Source organism: Uloborus diversus, chromosome 8 (assembly GCF_026930045.1).
Source record: "Uloborus diversus isolate 005 chromosome 8, Udiv.v.3.1, whole genome shotgun sequence".
NCBI classification, from domain to species: Eukaryota; Metazoa; Arthropoda; class Arachnida; order Araneae; family Uloboridae; genus Uloborus; species Uloborus diversus.
In genome coordinates, this window is record NC_072738.1 from 31,606,777 (window position 1) to 31,623,783 (window position 17,007).

Below are 17,007 nucleotides of genomic sequence, written 5' to 3' on the forward strand. Positions count from 1 at the left end.
TTAAGGCAGTTACCATTTATTCGCAAATTTGATGTTTAACACCATTGTTATACATTTACATTTTTCTTACCGACTGAATGAGCGAATTTTGAATCGGCGACCTCCTAGACTGGCCTGGCGACATTTTGAACCAGTGACATTTTGGACTGGCGATATTTCGACCCGACGACATTTTGGCCTGGCGACATTTTGGGCAAGCGACATTTTGGACCGGCGACATGTTAGACCGGCGACATTTTGGGCAGGTGACATTTTGGACCGGCGACATTTTGGACTGGCGACATTTTAGGCCGGCGACTTTTTGGACCGGCGACATTTTGGACTGGCGACATTTTGGGCAAGCGACATTTTGGACCGGCGACATTTTGGGCAAGCGACATTTTGGACCGGCGACATTTTAGACCGGCGACATTTTGGACTGGCGACATTTTAGGCCGGCGACATTTTGGACTGGCGACATTTTAGGCCGGCGACATTTTGGCAGCGACATTTTGTCCCGCGACATTTCGGTGCGACATTTTGACCCTAAACCCAATAATACAGGGTGTCCAGCAAAGGACTCCCTGGTTTCAAAATTAAATATCTCGGAAACAAAGGAAATAAACATATAAATTGGAATAAAATAAACGGTATGTTTATCGTGAAACCCATACAAATCATATACAGGAACTTGGAAATTAGTTTTAAAAACTGTCAACAGGTAGCACTGCACAATGTAATTGCAATAGGAGTCTCTATAAATAGTGCTGCGAAGAGATTAATTGTTTCAGCAGTAGTTTAGTCTCTCAAATATGCTTACATATACGCTAGAAATTATCGTTCAACTTCTTTGCAGCACTCTATTGCAATTACAGTGTGCAGCGCCACCTGTTTGCACTTTTTAAAACTAATTTCCAAGTTTCCGTACATGATTTTTAAGGGTTTCACAATAAACATACTGTTTATTTTATTCCAATATCGTCCTTTGTTTTCGAGATATTTAATTTTGAAACCGGGGAGTCCTTTGCTGGACAGCTGGACACCCTGTATATGTTGCATTCATTTAGCAAAGACCAAAATGATATTACTAATGCAGAGATATTTTTCTATTGCCTTTACAACTGTATTTAACGTAATGTAGTGCGCGGAAAACAAGAAAATGAAATAAGCAGGAGGACTGCGGAAACTTAAAGCCACGAAATGTGTTTCTAATCTGATTTTTGGGCATAAATATTTGAAACTTTGTCAAGTCAAGTTGGAGACTTCCTAATGATAAGTGAGAAAAATAGCTATTAAATAATGCAGGAATATATAATTCATAAATATTTATTCAAGTTTTTTTAAATGATCATTGTGTCATTAGCTTCTATCAGAAATTTGGTGAATTTCCAATTTACAAAATTCCCGATTAAACAGTTGATCCCCACCACTTTGGTTGGATCAAAAAGTTATCGATATTGCGACTATTATTTCAAACATTTACATATTTCACAATTTTGATCTCAAGTCATACTACCTAAGTTTATTTTCATTACGCTGATCTACGTTCAGAAAAAGATAAATCAGAAGACTTTCAATTTTCAGTAAAAAAGAAACTGTTTCTCTATTCTGCAATCCAAATAAGCGGCAAAGGAAAATTTTTTTCTAATACGTTTTAGCTAAAGATAAAAAATGTTTATAATATACTTCAGATAAAATATTCGAAATAGCTCATTTACGGTTAAAATGTTTGAATAAGTTTCTGCTGTGTTGATTGACCAGTTAGGATTAAATTCTGCTTGACTCGGTTTACGATGTATCTTCTTGTATGGTAAAACTGCTACTATTTCTAATTAGAGAACCCACAGGAAGAGTGTTGGATCTCAGAGCCAGAATGACGTAAGTCTAAACTCTCGCTGTAGTCACACTCGCGCTGTAGTAAAAGATTTTTCACTCAATACAAAACATAAAACATTACAAAAATGTATCCTCTGCGATTCCTGTATCCTCTGCGATTTTGTAATTCTGATTTTCGTTCCATAAAAAACAGAGGTATTTACAGAAATCGATTTGTACTTCTACTGTGACATACAAGGTGTTGAGTAACCTTAAACATATAAAAACTCACAGAATATTCATGGCAGTTATTGTTTGGCATCAAAAATGAATAAGGACGGACGCAATAAACAATGCCAGGTGAATAAAACGCAACGCAGCAGAGTTTACAAGTTTGGCTTCTGTTTGTTCTTCTAGAAATCTTCGACATCTTTTTTGAAAAGGGTCATAAGAGAAATTTTCACTGCATTTAAACTTTTCTTTCCCTTCTCTTTCAAGCCAAAATCCACGAGAGAACACAACTTTAACCGCTTCAGGGTTTTCATCTGATTCAACAGGTGCATACGTACGCCCAACACAATCTACTTCCTTCAAACTAACTCCGTTACACAAAGCACAATGAGCGTTCTTGTAATACACATTCGAATTCTTTTCTTTCCTTTCTCCGTAGTAGTATCCACACATCTTCGACACAGCATTATCTGTGTAATTTCTTGGGCACTGAGAAATCATATTTGGAGCACAATATTTAAGTTTACCATACACGTCGTTAGGTTGATAAAACAAAAATGAACACGACACAAATGAATCATTAACTTTTAACCCCCATTTCCCTAGACTCTCGTTTAAAGTCAGAAAATTTCTAATGTACTTTTGGTTAAAAGAAAGTTCTCGAAATCTAGCTGGGCATGATACTTCTATGGTCCAATAATGCAAATTTTCATCCATTTCGTTATTGCAAATTGCGCAATTTTTGTTGGCATACGTAATCTTCGTCTTAGAACTTGTTATTAACAAATTCCCCATCATGTCACCTGGATCGCGATCTTGGTCTGAACAGGCACCGATGGTTTCCACATGGCCTTTGAAATCCTTGGAGCACGATCGTTTTGAAAACACGGGTGTGGTAACTTGTTCAGAACTGCAGAAATATTTCATTTCATTCGCAGACATTAAGGGGAAGCTCTCTGCATCTACGCAGCATGTTCCATACTCGTGGCAATCGGTATCACAGCTGCAAGTACGGAAAATATCTTTAATTGTGCATCTGTCGAATGTAGAGCAGCCATCTCCTTTTACCGAGACGTCCAATGCTTTTATTTTGTTGACAGCGATGGCAACAGTGAAAAGGAGCCTCAACATACTTGGATTCATGATGAAGAGTAATAGTAGACAGAAATGTAGCTGAAATATAAAACAATACGAAATTAATACATATGCCAACTTGAGACGAAAAATTAAATTTTTAACATGTGTTCTTAGTTTCCTGACGGAGAGACATCACTAGATAATTTCGCTTCAGATGAAGTTGTAGTGTCATCAGTTTTACCATGCTCTATGTGGATAAAAGGAGATAAGAAGGAGTCATGCAGTGCAATATACCAACAGCTCGGTTATCACATTCAGAGACTGCAGTTTCGACTCTGTCGTGGACGCATCAGTCTTGAATAGTGAATAACCGAACTGGAGGCAAATGTCAGTTGATTGAAGATGAGAGTGCCAACAAGCTAGTAAAAAAAGCACTCTTCTGTTATAAGCAAGAAGTTCCATCCATAACTAAAGAAGTCTACTTTTCCCATGTACCAACATCGACTTTCCTTTATTTGCTCAATATTCTTTTAATTAGCTAAGACTGCAAATTATATCAAACACACCTTTTTAACATTTTTAAAAGATTTCTAAAAGCAAAATATGCCTCTCTCATCTGATGAAATAGATCAGTAAAAAATAAATATACGAACAAATATATTAATAGCAATAATTAAACAATGTTTCTCTTTCTTTTGGGTAAAAATAAAAGGCCTCGGGCTTTATTTTTCCCCTGTAGTCAAAAATTGAAAAAAGTATACTTGAGAAAGTAAATAAATAGATAATAAAATATCCAGTTTAATAAAGATTTTTTTCAATAAATAAATAAATAAATAAATAAATATATGTATATAAATCGTCTGCACAGCTCTTTCTTTCTGTGTAAAAACAAAGCACTCTGAATTTCCTTTTATGTCCAGTTGCCAATCATAAAAGAGATAAATTAAAACTTTATACTGAAAATAAAAGCAAAACATGTCAACTATCATTATTTTACAGTAAAAACCACTACTGCGGAGTTGGAGTTGGACTCGCAGAGTCCAAGCCGAACTTATTTTGAGTTAAAACAGCCGGTGTTGGCAGTCGAAGACTTTGCAATTCCAAGATTCGAACTCGTTCATTTTCACTCCAAATCCAAGGCTGTGGAGTCAGAGTTGGAGTCGGGCTCATTTTGGGGTACAGAAGCCAGAGTTGGAGTCGAAGGCCCTAAAATTCTGGTCCGACTCTGTAACCATAGTAAAAATATTTGCGCTTTGAAATCGTTTTATTTTGATTCAGTCATACGAATTTATCTCTGACTTCCGCCAATGTTAAATCTACGAGAGATGGTATTTCGATTTTTATTAAAACCTTTTTTCCTATTTCTTGAAACAAAAATTAGGAACATGTTCAGAATGTGCATAACTCTTTCAATATTTTGGTACCTTTTCCCATAGAAGTCAATCTTTAAAAAAAAAATGAATTGTTAAAAAATGGCATCCAAATTTAAGCTTATCTGCATTTAAGCTTATACATTTAAAGCTAAATATAAAAAAATCTTTGTATTCATCTTCTTTATCAAGTGTTTTACCAACAATGCTTGAAGCGAATTCCTCTTTAAGTTTGGGATCTATATTTGCTTTAAATTTCCCTGTAGAGGCTAATGCTAAGTTTTTTGAACTGTTTGAACGAAAAATTGTTAAAATCAAAAAGTGAAATTTATGGGAATGAGGTGTAATCGCCAAGAACTTTAGAACAAAAAAAGTTTTTTGAAAACGGAGTATTCATTTAAGCATTATTAGTGGGGGGGGGGGGGGCAGGGGGCAGACAGACATACTGACAGACACACATTTTGCCCATTGCAAAACCCTTCTTTACAACTTTTGATATTTCGATATTTATTCAATTATTTTATTTGCGTTTGACTTTTCTATGCTTTTAGCGATTTTTTAAAGAGTATTAAGCCTTCTTTCATGCTTTTATTTTCTTTTTTACTTTAATGAGAAAGTAGGTTAAAAACAGAAAATAATTGCGGATCACAAATGAAACAGTCTATTTGTACGATACCCCCTACCGTGTAAGTTCTTGATAGATGTCAAACTAGGAACAATATATAAAAGGATAACGAGCGTTGGAACACATATTCCTTAATCTATGCACATTAGCATATTGAGAAACAGCGCAATTGTCCAGAAATATCTTTTTATGCTAGAAAGTGACAACAAGTTTGGAAAAAACACTTAAATTTAATATGTGCTCTCCAGCCTCCTGAAAAACACCACGATTGAAAAATATCTTTATGAACAGTCCTTGGCAATATGTGAGAGAACTAATGAGCTCGTATTTGCTTCCTCAATTCCCAGAGCTGATTCATAAAAGTAAATTACAAATTTAAATAATTTTTTTTTTTTTTTGAAGACAAAAATGTATTTCCCGCATCGAGTCTTGTGCTGTTACATAACATAAGAAATTGAAAGGGAAAGTTTGAAGATTTTTCCTAAGCGTTTCATGACACATGTAATTAACTGCCCGCTGCCGCTAAGTACTTCCTCTTATTTCTCTGAGATGTCAAAATAAAGAAAAGAAAAAATGCTACTGAAAACGTTGTGAGTGTGTCCCGCAGCATTTTCCTCAGAAATGTTTTCTTTTAGTAATGATACTCCTCACATGCTTTTAATAATTGTGATGTATGTATGGACATGCATACATTCAGTCAGTTCTCGATAATACGAAGCCTCATAATTCGAATATCCCTTTTTCTTAAAGTTTCCATTGAGTGCCAAACTGTAGAGAAGGGTGTGGGATATTCCCATAGCTCGAAGGTTTTAACCAGCTACTTGGGACTTCGAGAGTTAATTGTCCTCAATCTAGGTAGTTGGGGTTTTCAGGGATTGTGGTTTTAACGCTAATGAGGTTTTTTTTTAGACAAATGTCTGTTTTGTAACGAGTTCTTTTGGGTGTTCCCCTTATTTGGTGACTTTCTTTCCGAAGAAGATTCATAGGGACTGTTGACGATATTTTTGGGTAAAAGAGCATTCTGGGGACGTCGGCAACGATCTGGCTGATCGCTTAGCAAGAACTGCAGCTGACGACCCGCAATTTCCTTCTTCATCTATTCCTCTTCCAAAATCTTCACTAATTTCATACATTAAAAAACAAACTTTAGATGACTGGCAATTTAGGTAGAATGAAGCGGATACTGGACGTAGTCTTCGAATTCTTCTCCACCGTTCGTTTTTCTTCCCGCATTAAAAGTAGGTTTGAGACAATTTTCCTTTCTGGCCATGGACCATTCCCACAATATCTTCACAGATTTAACCTTTCTGATTCTGCTAGTTGCTCTTGCGGGGAATTAGGTTCTCCGGAAAATTACATTTTTTTCTGTCTACTAACATCGCATTTGCATATCAGACGTATTCAGTCTTTCACTCAATAAAAACATATTAACTGCCTTTTCACAACATCATACCCGCATCAGATTTAACTCGATTTTCAGTCTATTGGTTAATGAAGGCTTCATGTTTCAAGGCGTTGACTAATACACGTATTTTTTTCTTTTTTCAATAGTTAATACCGTTTAAATTCAGGTTTTTTTCTGCACTTTAACACATTATCTTCTGTAAAGCAAAAACTCTCTACTGTCGTTTATATTTGATTGTATCATTGTAAAGCTTTTATGCATTGGTTGTGTCTACTTTATTACATATATTAATGTTAAATTACCAAAGGAATGGAACAGTGTAACAATTTAGGTGGCCCACGTTTATTATTTCGCTTTCACATTAACTTTGTTTTGCTCGCTCAGATTGTCCGAGCTCCAAACAATGACTAATTATTGTCTCTTGCAGGCAGGTTTGGTTTTTAGTAATTACTTGCAATTCTGTCTTAGCTCCGACCATAATTGCTAAAGGAGCTTCGGTATTATTATAATCAAATCCAAGTTTTCTGTGAAAGATTCTGATTTCTTCAAATAAGGTGTTCAGTACTTGCTTAAGCTTCGTCCATAGATGCGGTAGCAGCTTTGCTTTTTTTATCCCAGTTTTCTGTGAGGGTTTCTGATTTTTTTTTCTAGAAATATGAAGGGCTTTTAATGAGAAGATTTATGAATATTCTTCAGACAGATAACAATGTCAGGAATATCGCTGACTTTCCGCGGGAAACTTTCCTGTTTTGCCAGATATGTTACTGGCAGAAATTAGGCACAATAGCTGCTCATTATTTTCCAAGAACGGCTCAGATCTCTTTTACATATATGTATAGTTCGAGTGTTTAGCAATACACTTCATCAGAAAAAAAAATAAGCAAAAAAAAAAAAAAAAAGACAAATTAATTTGAATTTTGACATCTTGAATTCAAATTATGTTTTTCGCAATCACGAGTGTGTGTATGTAGGCGTGTGTGTTTGTGTGTGGAGGGTTTGTGTGTTTGTGTGTAGGGCGTATGTGTATGTGTGTGTAGGCATGTGTGTTTGTGTCTGTGTGCAGGCATGAATGTGTGGGTAGTTGTGTGTGTGTGTTTGTGTGTGTATGTGTTTGTGTGTGTTTGTGTGTGTATGTGTTTGTGTGTGTGTGTGTGTTTGTGTGTATATGTGTGTATGTGTTTGTGTGTGTGTGGTTGAGTGCATGTGTGTGTAGTTGTGTATGTATGCGCTTGTGTGTAGGACATGGATGCAACCTGGAGACGGCTTTCGCTATAGGAGCAGCATCGTGAGGAATCGGTCGACGGTGATGCTGCAGAGGGTGACGGTGGGAAAATAAAATCAATGGACATCAAAACAGTCAAGTGAGAACAATAAGCAATCGTGATTGCTCAAAAAAAAAAAAAAAAAAAAAAAAAAAAAAAAAAACCTTTTAAAACTTAAAAAAAAAAGAAAAAGCGATGAGTGTGTTGAAAAAGCTTCCTTTTGCGTGTAACGAACAATAGCAATTTTATCCGCAAATTACACTCTTTAAAATACGCTTAAATATGTAAAATTATAGTTTTATTCAAGATCATTCAGACAAGCAGTCTTCGAATACTGCCATTCTGAGCTTGTCTAGTATATAATGAGTTAAAATAATGACAGCATGCTTGAATACTTATCCTAATTTTACGTGTCTTTGTTTAGTTTTTCTTATTTTTATGTAAACCAAAGTAAATTTGTGATTCATTGTTGATAGAATGTTTTGAATGAATGCTGATAAGTCATACATTGTACTGTTTGTGCTGAACAAAATTTTCTTGCACAGTATGAGCTTGTATTTTTTGTAGCACTATTGTTTGCTTTTTCTCTTTTTCAGTTTTATTGCTGCATGAAATACTTATAAAGTAAAGGTAGTTTCTTAGTTTGTATTTCTGGGTGATTCTCGAAAAAGCTAACAAAGTCATGCGAGGGAAGAATAAAAGAATAAGAAAAGAATTGCTGCAGTCCAGGGGCACCCATACGCCCCAAGTTCAACGGCACAAATCCCCCCCCCCCACAAAAAAAATCTAAACCCTCTTTCCCTTGTTTATTTTTTTGCTCTCCCTTTTTTATTTATTTTTTATGAAATTATTTATTTTTAATTATTATTATTATTATTACTTTATTAGAAAGGTTCTGTGCTACGCCTATGACAAACACACACACATACTAAATAAATAAACAAAATAAAATGTAAACAGAATAAAATAAAATTAAATAAGTATTCGAAATAAAAAAAAATCAATAAATAAATTCAAATAAATAAATAAAATTTTTAAAATCCCCCCCCCCATTTAGATGGCTCAACTTGCGCCATAATCCCCCAATGTGGGCACCCCAGCTGCACTCAGAAAGTTGTTAATTTTTAATTGTAAGAAATACTTTTTCCAACTTATTTCCGTTCATGCAAAAGGCATAGTTTATTTTATTGTTCCTAAACGAATTTCTAAAGTACCAGAAAGTCACTCTCCTGGCGTGTCCGAATATTTTTCATAGGTACTTAAATAACTTAAAATTTTTGTATCAACATACCACAAATCAAATTAGTTCTAGTGAATTATGTAACTAAAGAAATAAATTACCGTTGTTTTTATCTATTTCATTATTTTGTTAATCAAGGTACATCATATTAAAGTTTGTCCCATGGTAATCATGTCACTCTGCTGACTAGAAATGTGTTTAACAATATTACGTTGTTAAAAGAAAGAAATTTCGACTCTGTTATATAACAATACTATTTACTCCCACCATTTTATTAAGTTCGTCATGTATTTTGTAGATTCGATTTGCCTAGTGTTCTTATATTTTTAAAGTTTGAAATTGAATGCAACAGTTTTACGGTCACGCCCCAGGGCAAGATATGTGTTTCATATAAAAAGTTTTTTTTTTTTAATTCATTTATACCTATTATGTTCAACTAAATAAAGAATAAAAGAACAACACCTTTTACCTTAAATATAATTCTTGTCCTGGGTAAAGGGTGTGTAAGAAAATCATCACCAGGAGAGCATAATAAAAATGTGGTGTAGTTAAAGTGTGATTCCCTTTATTTTTCTCTTATTAAGATTCCCATAAAGACTCAGTGTGAATTAAGCAAAAAGTTTAAGCATTTTTATTGAAAAAGAATTTGGGGTTAGAAAATATCAGGCATTTGTTGAATCAGTTTTATGTGTATGTGTTTACATTTCCCCCAAATCTTATCGAACATTTAGACACTAATAAAAATTATTTCTAAAATCGGTAGAACATTTAGGCACTACTAAAAATTATTTCTTAATCGGGAGCAGCTATTTTTTTGAAATCTGCTTTTATTAGTGAACTGTAAAAACAATTCAGAAACGTTCTGAAAAATAATGGACAAATAATGTGTCCAATTTCTGCCAGTAACATATCTTGCAAAAACCAGGAACGTTTTCCGAATAAAATCAGTAGCCTTTCGGAAATTATCCTTGAAACTCTCCGAAGAGCTTGGAAATATCCTATGTTGAAGCCTGTTATGTCTCGGATACTATAAAGGAAAATTTGGAAGGTTATCTGATTAGAATCTTCCTGAAATTCCTAAAAAGCGCAAGATGCATCCATGGACCAAAAGGACAGAAATTCAAGTAGGGACCAAGCATCTACCTAGCCTGCAATATTGTGCGATGCAGAACTACAATTATCCAGTGACTTATCTTCTCTTACTGGGAAATATAGTTTGTCTGGTTGAACTGTAATCTATTTAGAGCCGATACAATAATTAAACACGCTCAGAAAATCTTTAAACTGGTATTTAGAAATATTTTTCACAGCAATAAACAGTCAGCATTTGTGCAATTTGTAGCAATTCAAAAGGCAATTCATTTTCCAGGATGATTCTGCTCCGTGCCATTGGGCAAAACTGGTAAATAACAATTAAAAAACGTTTATCTTGCCATTAGACTTAAATGGACATGGGGTTAAGTAATTTTTTTTCTCTAAACTCACACACAGGATTAGAAATGAAAAAATGAGCATGGGGTCAGCAGTTTGCATTGGCCCGGAAACAGCCTCGATCTACGTAAACAATTATCGTTCCCGCTGTTAAATGTTTATTTCATATTCAAAACCAATTTATGTGATTTATACTTTGTTATCTTGTATGAAGTACTAGCAGTACCCGCACGGCGATGCCCGTACTAAGCATTTAAAGGAATTCCGTTGAATAAAAAAATTCCTGCCCCCCCCCCCCCTTATGTGAAATAATCATCTTTCAAAAAAACCTTTTAAAGACTTTGAAATTTAAATCTATTCACCAAGACATTTTAAAAGATTTACAGTTGCTTTAAAACTCAAAATAATCATCCAACTGCATAGTTCATCGCTTAACGCGCCAAGCAATCACGCTACGATAACCCTGCCTTTTAGCGAATGAAACGGTTTTTTATCTACAATTTGAAATGTTTCAACAAATAACCAAAAAAAAAAGACATCATATAGTATCTTTCAAATGTAAAATAATTCCGCAACTCTATTGTTTGTCGCCAAACCCGCCAAGCGACCACGCTCCCATAACCCAGCTCTTAGCGAGCGAAGCGAACTCCAATTGATTATCTATCTCATCTGTATAACGAAAAAAGAAGTAAAAGTGCCGTGGTACACTCGAAAATCGCGTCAGAAAAAAATAAGAAGAAAAAGTCGTATATTTCATTCGGTTAAAAACAAATGAAAAGTTTCTTTGCAATTCAAACAATTCGCTAAAACATTGAATTACATTTACAGTTGCTTTGAAACTTAAAATAATCTACCAACTAATACTATCACCAAACTCGCCAAGCGACCGCGAGACCGGAACCCAGCATTTTTGCGAGTGAAGCGGATGTTTTTTTCTTTTTTTGCAATCAAAAACGCTTCGCCAAATAAACGAAAAAGACGTCAAATTACATAAACAGTAGCTTTCAAAAGTAAAAAATTCCGCAAATCTATTGTTTATCGCCAAATTCGCCAAGTGACCCAGCTGCCGTAACTCAGCCGATTGCGAGTGATACGAACTCCGACCGATTAGCAACAAAAAGTTCCAAGAAAAAAAAGTTCCTTGATTAAAAGAAATCCTCTCTCCCCCCTCTGATGTAAAATAATCAATTTATTTTACTAAAATGCGAAAACAGCCTTTGAATAGCTAAAAACAATTATTCTCAATTTAAATATTTCGCCAAATAAACAAAATATATATCAAAATTACATTAACAGTAACTTTTATTGTAAAAAATCCCGCAATTCTATTGCTTATCGGCAAACGTGCCAAGCGACCACCCTACAGTAACCCACATAATTAGCGAGCGAAGCGAACTCGGACCAATTAGCGATCCAATGTTTTTAACGAAAATGTTGAAACGAAAATTACCCAGCAGAAAAACAACGTAATTAAAAAACACAATACATCTAGGATGAAAAGAAAATCTTGTATCTCGTACCCCGTAAAATGTAAGAACATATTAAAAATGTGCTTACATCGTCGTCATGTCTGATGCGTCTTTTCTAATTTCTGTTTTAATGGAACGTTCGCAATAAGTTATGACTCCATTTATTCATTTAGCAAATAATTTTACATGTAACTGGATCATTTCAAGTCTATTTGGCGAATTACTGGGATTTCTCATTTGGTGGACTTTTTTAATTTAAGTGGCTTGGTTTAATTATTTGGAAAATTACTTTTCATTGTATTATTTTTGTTTCAATTCTTGCTTTTTGCTCAAAAAAAAAAAAGAAAAAAATATATTAATTTGAATTTTTGGCATCTTGAATTCAAATTATGTTTTTCGCAATCACGAGCGTGTGTATGCGCGTGTGTGTTTGTGTAAGCGCATGTGTATGTGTGTGGGTGCGTGTGTGTGTAAGCGTATGTATGCATGTGTGTGAGTGAGTGTTGTGTACGCGCGTGTGCGTGTAGGCGTTCGTGTGTGTGTGTGGGCGTTCGTGTGTGTGTATGTAGGCATGTGTGTTTGTGTCTGTGTGCAGGCATGAGTGTGTGTATGTGCGTGTGTAGGAGTGTGTGAAGTCGTGTGTTTGTATGTGTGTGAGCGTGCGTGTGTGTAGGACATGGACGCCTCCGACCAGGAGAAGCCGATAGCTCAGGACCGGGGGACAGCCGCGCCTGGAGGACGGCGGGCGGTGGTGCTGCAGCAGGCCCCTGGTCCAAGCTGAAAAAGGAACCGGAACATCAAGGATGGTCAAGTGAGAACAATAAGCAATCGTGTTTGCTCAAAAAAAAAAGTTATAAATGAAATAATTTTAAGAAAAAGTGAAAAATTAATTTGAATTCTGACATTTTAAATTTAAGTTATGTTTTTCGCAATCACGAGTTGCGACTTGACCCTATGCATTGGGGTTATTGTTTCTGGAAACGGCTCCTGTCCCTCTAGGTCTGCCTCTCCTCCTGGGTGGTTACGTGTGTAAAGTTGTGTGTGTGTAGGCGCGCGTTTGTGCATGTGTAGGCTTGTGTGTGTGCGTAGACCTGTGTGTATGCACATAGGCATGTGTGTGTGTGTGTGTATGAGCGTGTGCGTGTGTAGGACATGGACGCCACCGTCCAGGAGAAGCAGATTTCGGGGGACAGTGGTCAGGACCAGAGGAGTCGTGCCTGCAGAGGCACGGATCAAGCTGAAAAAGGAACCACAATGCCAAGGACGGTCAAATGAAAACAATTAGCAATCGTGATTGCTCAAAAAAAAAAAAAGTGACAAAATAATGCACGGTTTCGCCAAATAAATAGTTTCTACGTAGGTTTAATCAAACATGTTAATAATAAGCTACACAAAAACAATCGCCAAGATTAATAATGTGCCGAAAAGTACCTATAACGAAAAAAATTATATTAATTTGAATTTTTGGCATCTTGAATTCAAATTATGTTTTTCGCAATCACGAGCGTGTGTATGCGTGTGTGTGTGGGTGTGTGTGCGTGTGAGTGTAGGTATGCATGTGTGTGAGTGAGTGTTGTGTACGCGCGTGTACGTGTAGGCGTTCGTGTGTGTGTGTATGTATGCATGTGTGTTTGTGTCTGTGTGCAGGCATGAGTGTGTGTATGTGTGTGTAGGAGTGTGTGTGTGTGTGCGTGTGTAGGTGTGTGTATGCGTGTGTGTGTAGGATATGGACGCAACCTGGACACCGTTTTCGCAAGAGGAGCAGCATCGTGAGGCGGCCGGTCGACGGTGATGCTGCAGGGTTTGCTGGCGGGAAAATAAAATCAGCGTAACATCAAAAACAGTCAAATGAGAACTATAAGCAATCGCGATTGCTCAAAAAAAAAAAAAAAAAAAGGGAATCTGGCGTTTTTTCATCATTGGCGTCAGTTTTCGGCTTTAGTGCCTGCGCGAGAGGTATGTTTCGTAGCAAATCTAAATAAAGAGAACCGAAACATCTATTCACATAGGGTTACTATAAATCAGCAGGGTTACCACAGTAAAATTATTTACGCCAAAAATGAGACGACCGCGCCAGATTCCCAATTATAGAAATATCCCCCAAAACACCTTTCAAATAAGAGAAATATTCCTTAATATCGCCATTAGAACAGAACATATCATTTACCCTTAAAAATAACGTAAACAAGACCAGTAAGAGTCAAGTTGTTTTAAAGACTACGCATCCATTAAAATCGTACATGAAAATATTCCCTTGGGGGATATTTCGATAATGGACTTGTTTTCTTCAATCAAAAGTAATACTTAGTCACCGAAATTGATGGAATAAGCAAAGAAAATAACATGGACCCAGAATATTCTTTCATTTTCCCAACAGTTATTCTTTAATTATTTTTTTTAAATGTTCGATTTTACAAACAAAGCGTGGTCTTGATGACGTCACAAATGATGCTTTTTGGCGCATTTTGTGCCGGGTTTCCACGCTATGATAACCAAGAAGCGAATTAAAATTGCGCTCTACGCTTGCTATCAACCATATCGTTGCCAATACACGTGAGTAAAGATGCGAATTAAATATTGTGCTGTGTGAATGGCAACACAGAATGGTATTTCATCATTTGTGATGCCATCGGCAAGAAAAGTAAGCAATAAAAGCGCTCCGATTTACGTATTTTTTTAAAAATATTAAACTTAAACAAATTATTTAAAAAAATGGTCAAATCCTATGTTTTTACGCATGTACTTTCTGAAGAAAAAAAAAGAACTTTTAAACTTTTGGAAAAGACCCCATTGGGAATCTGGTGATCTTTCTTCTTAGGCGTCAATTTTTGGCTCTTGCGCCTGCGCGAGATAGTTTTCTTGCAAATCAAAACAAAGAGATCGGAAACATCAATTCACATATGGTTACTATAAATCAGCAGAATTACCAAAATAAAATCATTTACGCCAAAAATGCGACGACCGCGCCAGATTCCGAATTACCGAAATATCCTCTTGCCTTGCGAAAACCTAACCAAAATGAAATATATTTTAAATGGCATGCTGCACACACATACAGACACACACGCACACACACAGACAAAACCCCAATGCGTTAAAAACCAATTGCAAGAAATTTTAATTTTTGATACTCAAGCAAGAAATGGCAACAAATAATATTGTTCAGCTTTTTTTCAAGCTAAAATTAATCTCGCGCAAAAAATGGAGGAAGAAATTTCTTTTTGAAATAAATTAATGTTTACTTCAGACGCTTATAACTTTCTTTGTTGTCATTTTCCGATGTCCGCCACATAGTCCTTGCGGATATTTTCGAAATGATTATTTTTTACGAGCTTTCCAACGGTACAAAAACCGAAAAAATCGGGTCATTTCTTGGCATAGACGTATGTGCAAGTGGACATAAAATTGAGTTTTTAATTAGTATCTCCGTTAATTAGCATCCTACGTGGATGAGTCTGGAATATTTGTAACCCTCGTAAACTTTCGAATTTTTTAATACCTGGTTCGACCCTGAACTTGAGCCCGTTCTTGAGAATTTTGCATATGAGTGCATAACATTCTCCATCCCGTTTCACCCCCCTAAAATTGAAATTTCAAAAAATCCTTTCTTAGCACGCGCTTACATTATAAAATTAACCTATGTTCCAAATTTCAGCTTTCTAATCGTATCAGTAGTTTTGGCTGTGCGTTGATTGCCAGTCAGGACAAGCTATTTTGTCTATACAGACTAAGAATTTAAAGGAAGTCCGTTCAATTAAAAAAAAAAAAAAAAAAATTCACGCCCCCTTCCCCCCTCCCACTGATGTGAAGTGATCATTTTTCTTTAACTAAAATGCATACCAACCTTTTCAAAAAAAAAAAAAACTATTAAAGTTTCTTTTGAACTTAAAACTATTCGCAAAAACATTAAATTAGATTTACTGCTGCTTTAAACCTTAAAATAATCCTCTCACTGTATTATTCATCGCGAACGCGCCAAGGACCACGCAACTGGAACCCAGCCCGTTTGCGAGTGAAGCGGAAAGTCCGTTGAATAAAAAACAAAAAAAAAAAAAAAAAAGAAAAGAAAATTAATTTGAATTCTAAAATTTTGAATTCAAATTATGTTTTTCGCAATCAAGAACTGAGACAGGACCCTACTGATTGGAGTTATTGTTTCTAGAAACGGCTCCTGTCCCCCCCCCCCAAGTCTGCCTCTCCTCCTGGGCGGTTACTTGTGCATAGTTGTGTGTGTGCGTAGACCTGTGTGTATGCACGTAGGCGTGTGTGAGTGGATGTGTGTGAAGTCGTGCGTGTGTATGTGTGTGAACGTGCGTGCGTGTGTGTAGGACATGGACGCCTCCGACCAGGAGAAGCGGATAACTCAAAACCGGAGCAGCCGCGCCGCGCCGCCAGCAGACGGTGGGCGGTGGTGCTGCAAAGGCTTCTGGTCCAAGTTGAAAAAGGCACGGACGCCAAAAACGGTCAAATGAGAACAATAAGCAATCGTGATTGCTCAAAAATTAACTCTAATTTGAATTCCGAAACTTTGAATTCAAATTATGTTTTTCGCAATCACGAGTTGCGACAAGACTCTACTGGTTAGAGTCATTGTTTCTAGAAATGGCTCCCCCGCCCAAGCATGTCCCTCCTCCTGGGTGCTTACGTGTATATAGTTGTGTGCGTGTGTGTGTAGGCTTACGTGTGTGCACGTAGGCGTGTGTATGTGTGTAAAGGCGTGCGCGCGTAGGCGACTGTGTAGTGTGTATGAGCATGCGACATGCGTGTGTAGGACATGGACGCCACCGCCCAGCAAAAGTGGATTCCGGGGGACAGTGGTCAGGACCAGCCGCGCCGCCGCCGGTGGACGGTGGTGCTGCAGCCCTGGTCCCAGCTGAAAAAGGAACGGACGCCAAAAACAGTCAAGTGAGAACAATAAGCAATCGTGATTGCTCAAAAAAAAAAATTGAATTTTGTCATCTTGAATTCAAATTATGTTTTTCGCAATCACGAGTGTGTGTGTGTATGTAGGCGTGTGTGTGTTTGTGTGTGGGGGTATGTGTGTTTGTGTGTGGGGGGTATGTGTGTAGGTGTGTGTGGGGGGGTATGTGTATGTGTGTTGGC

At 36.6% G+C, this 17,007-nt stretch overlaps 1 protein-coding gene across 2 annotated transcripts in view; it reads right to left on the minus strand.

Annotated features, from left to right (window-relative positions):
* Positions 1-1,353: 1,353 nt before the first annotated feature.
* Positions 1,354-17,007, minus strand: part of LOC129227727 (uncharacterized) — a 35,093-nt gene continuing 19,439 nt past the window's right edge. For both annotated transcript variants that reach the window (XM_054862330.1, XM_054862331.1), the window contains one exon: positions 1,354-3,198. In XM_054862330.1, coding sequence (XP_054718305.1) covers positions 2,116-3,168 — 1,053 coding nt within the window. In that variant the 5' untranslated portion in view covers positions 3,169-3,198 and the 3' untranslated portion in view covers positions 1,354-2,115. The remainder of the gene's footprint in view (positions 3,199-17,007) is intronic.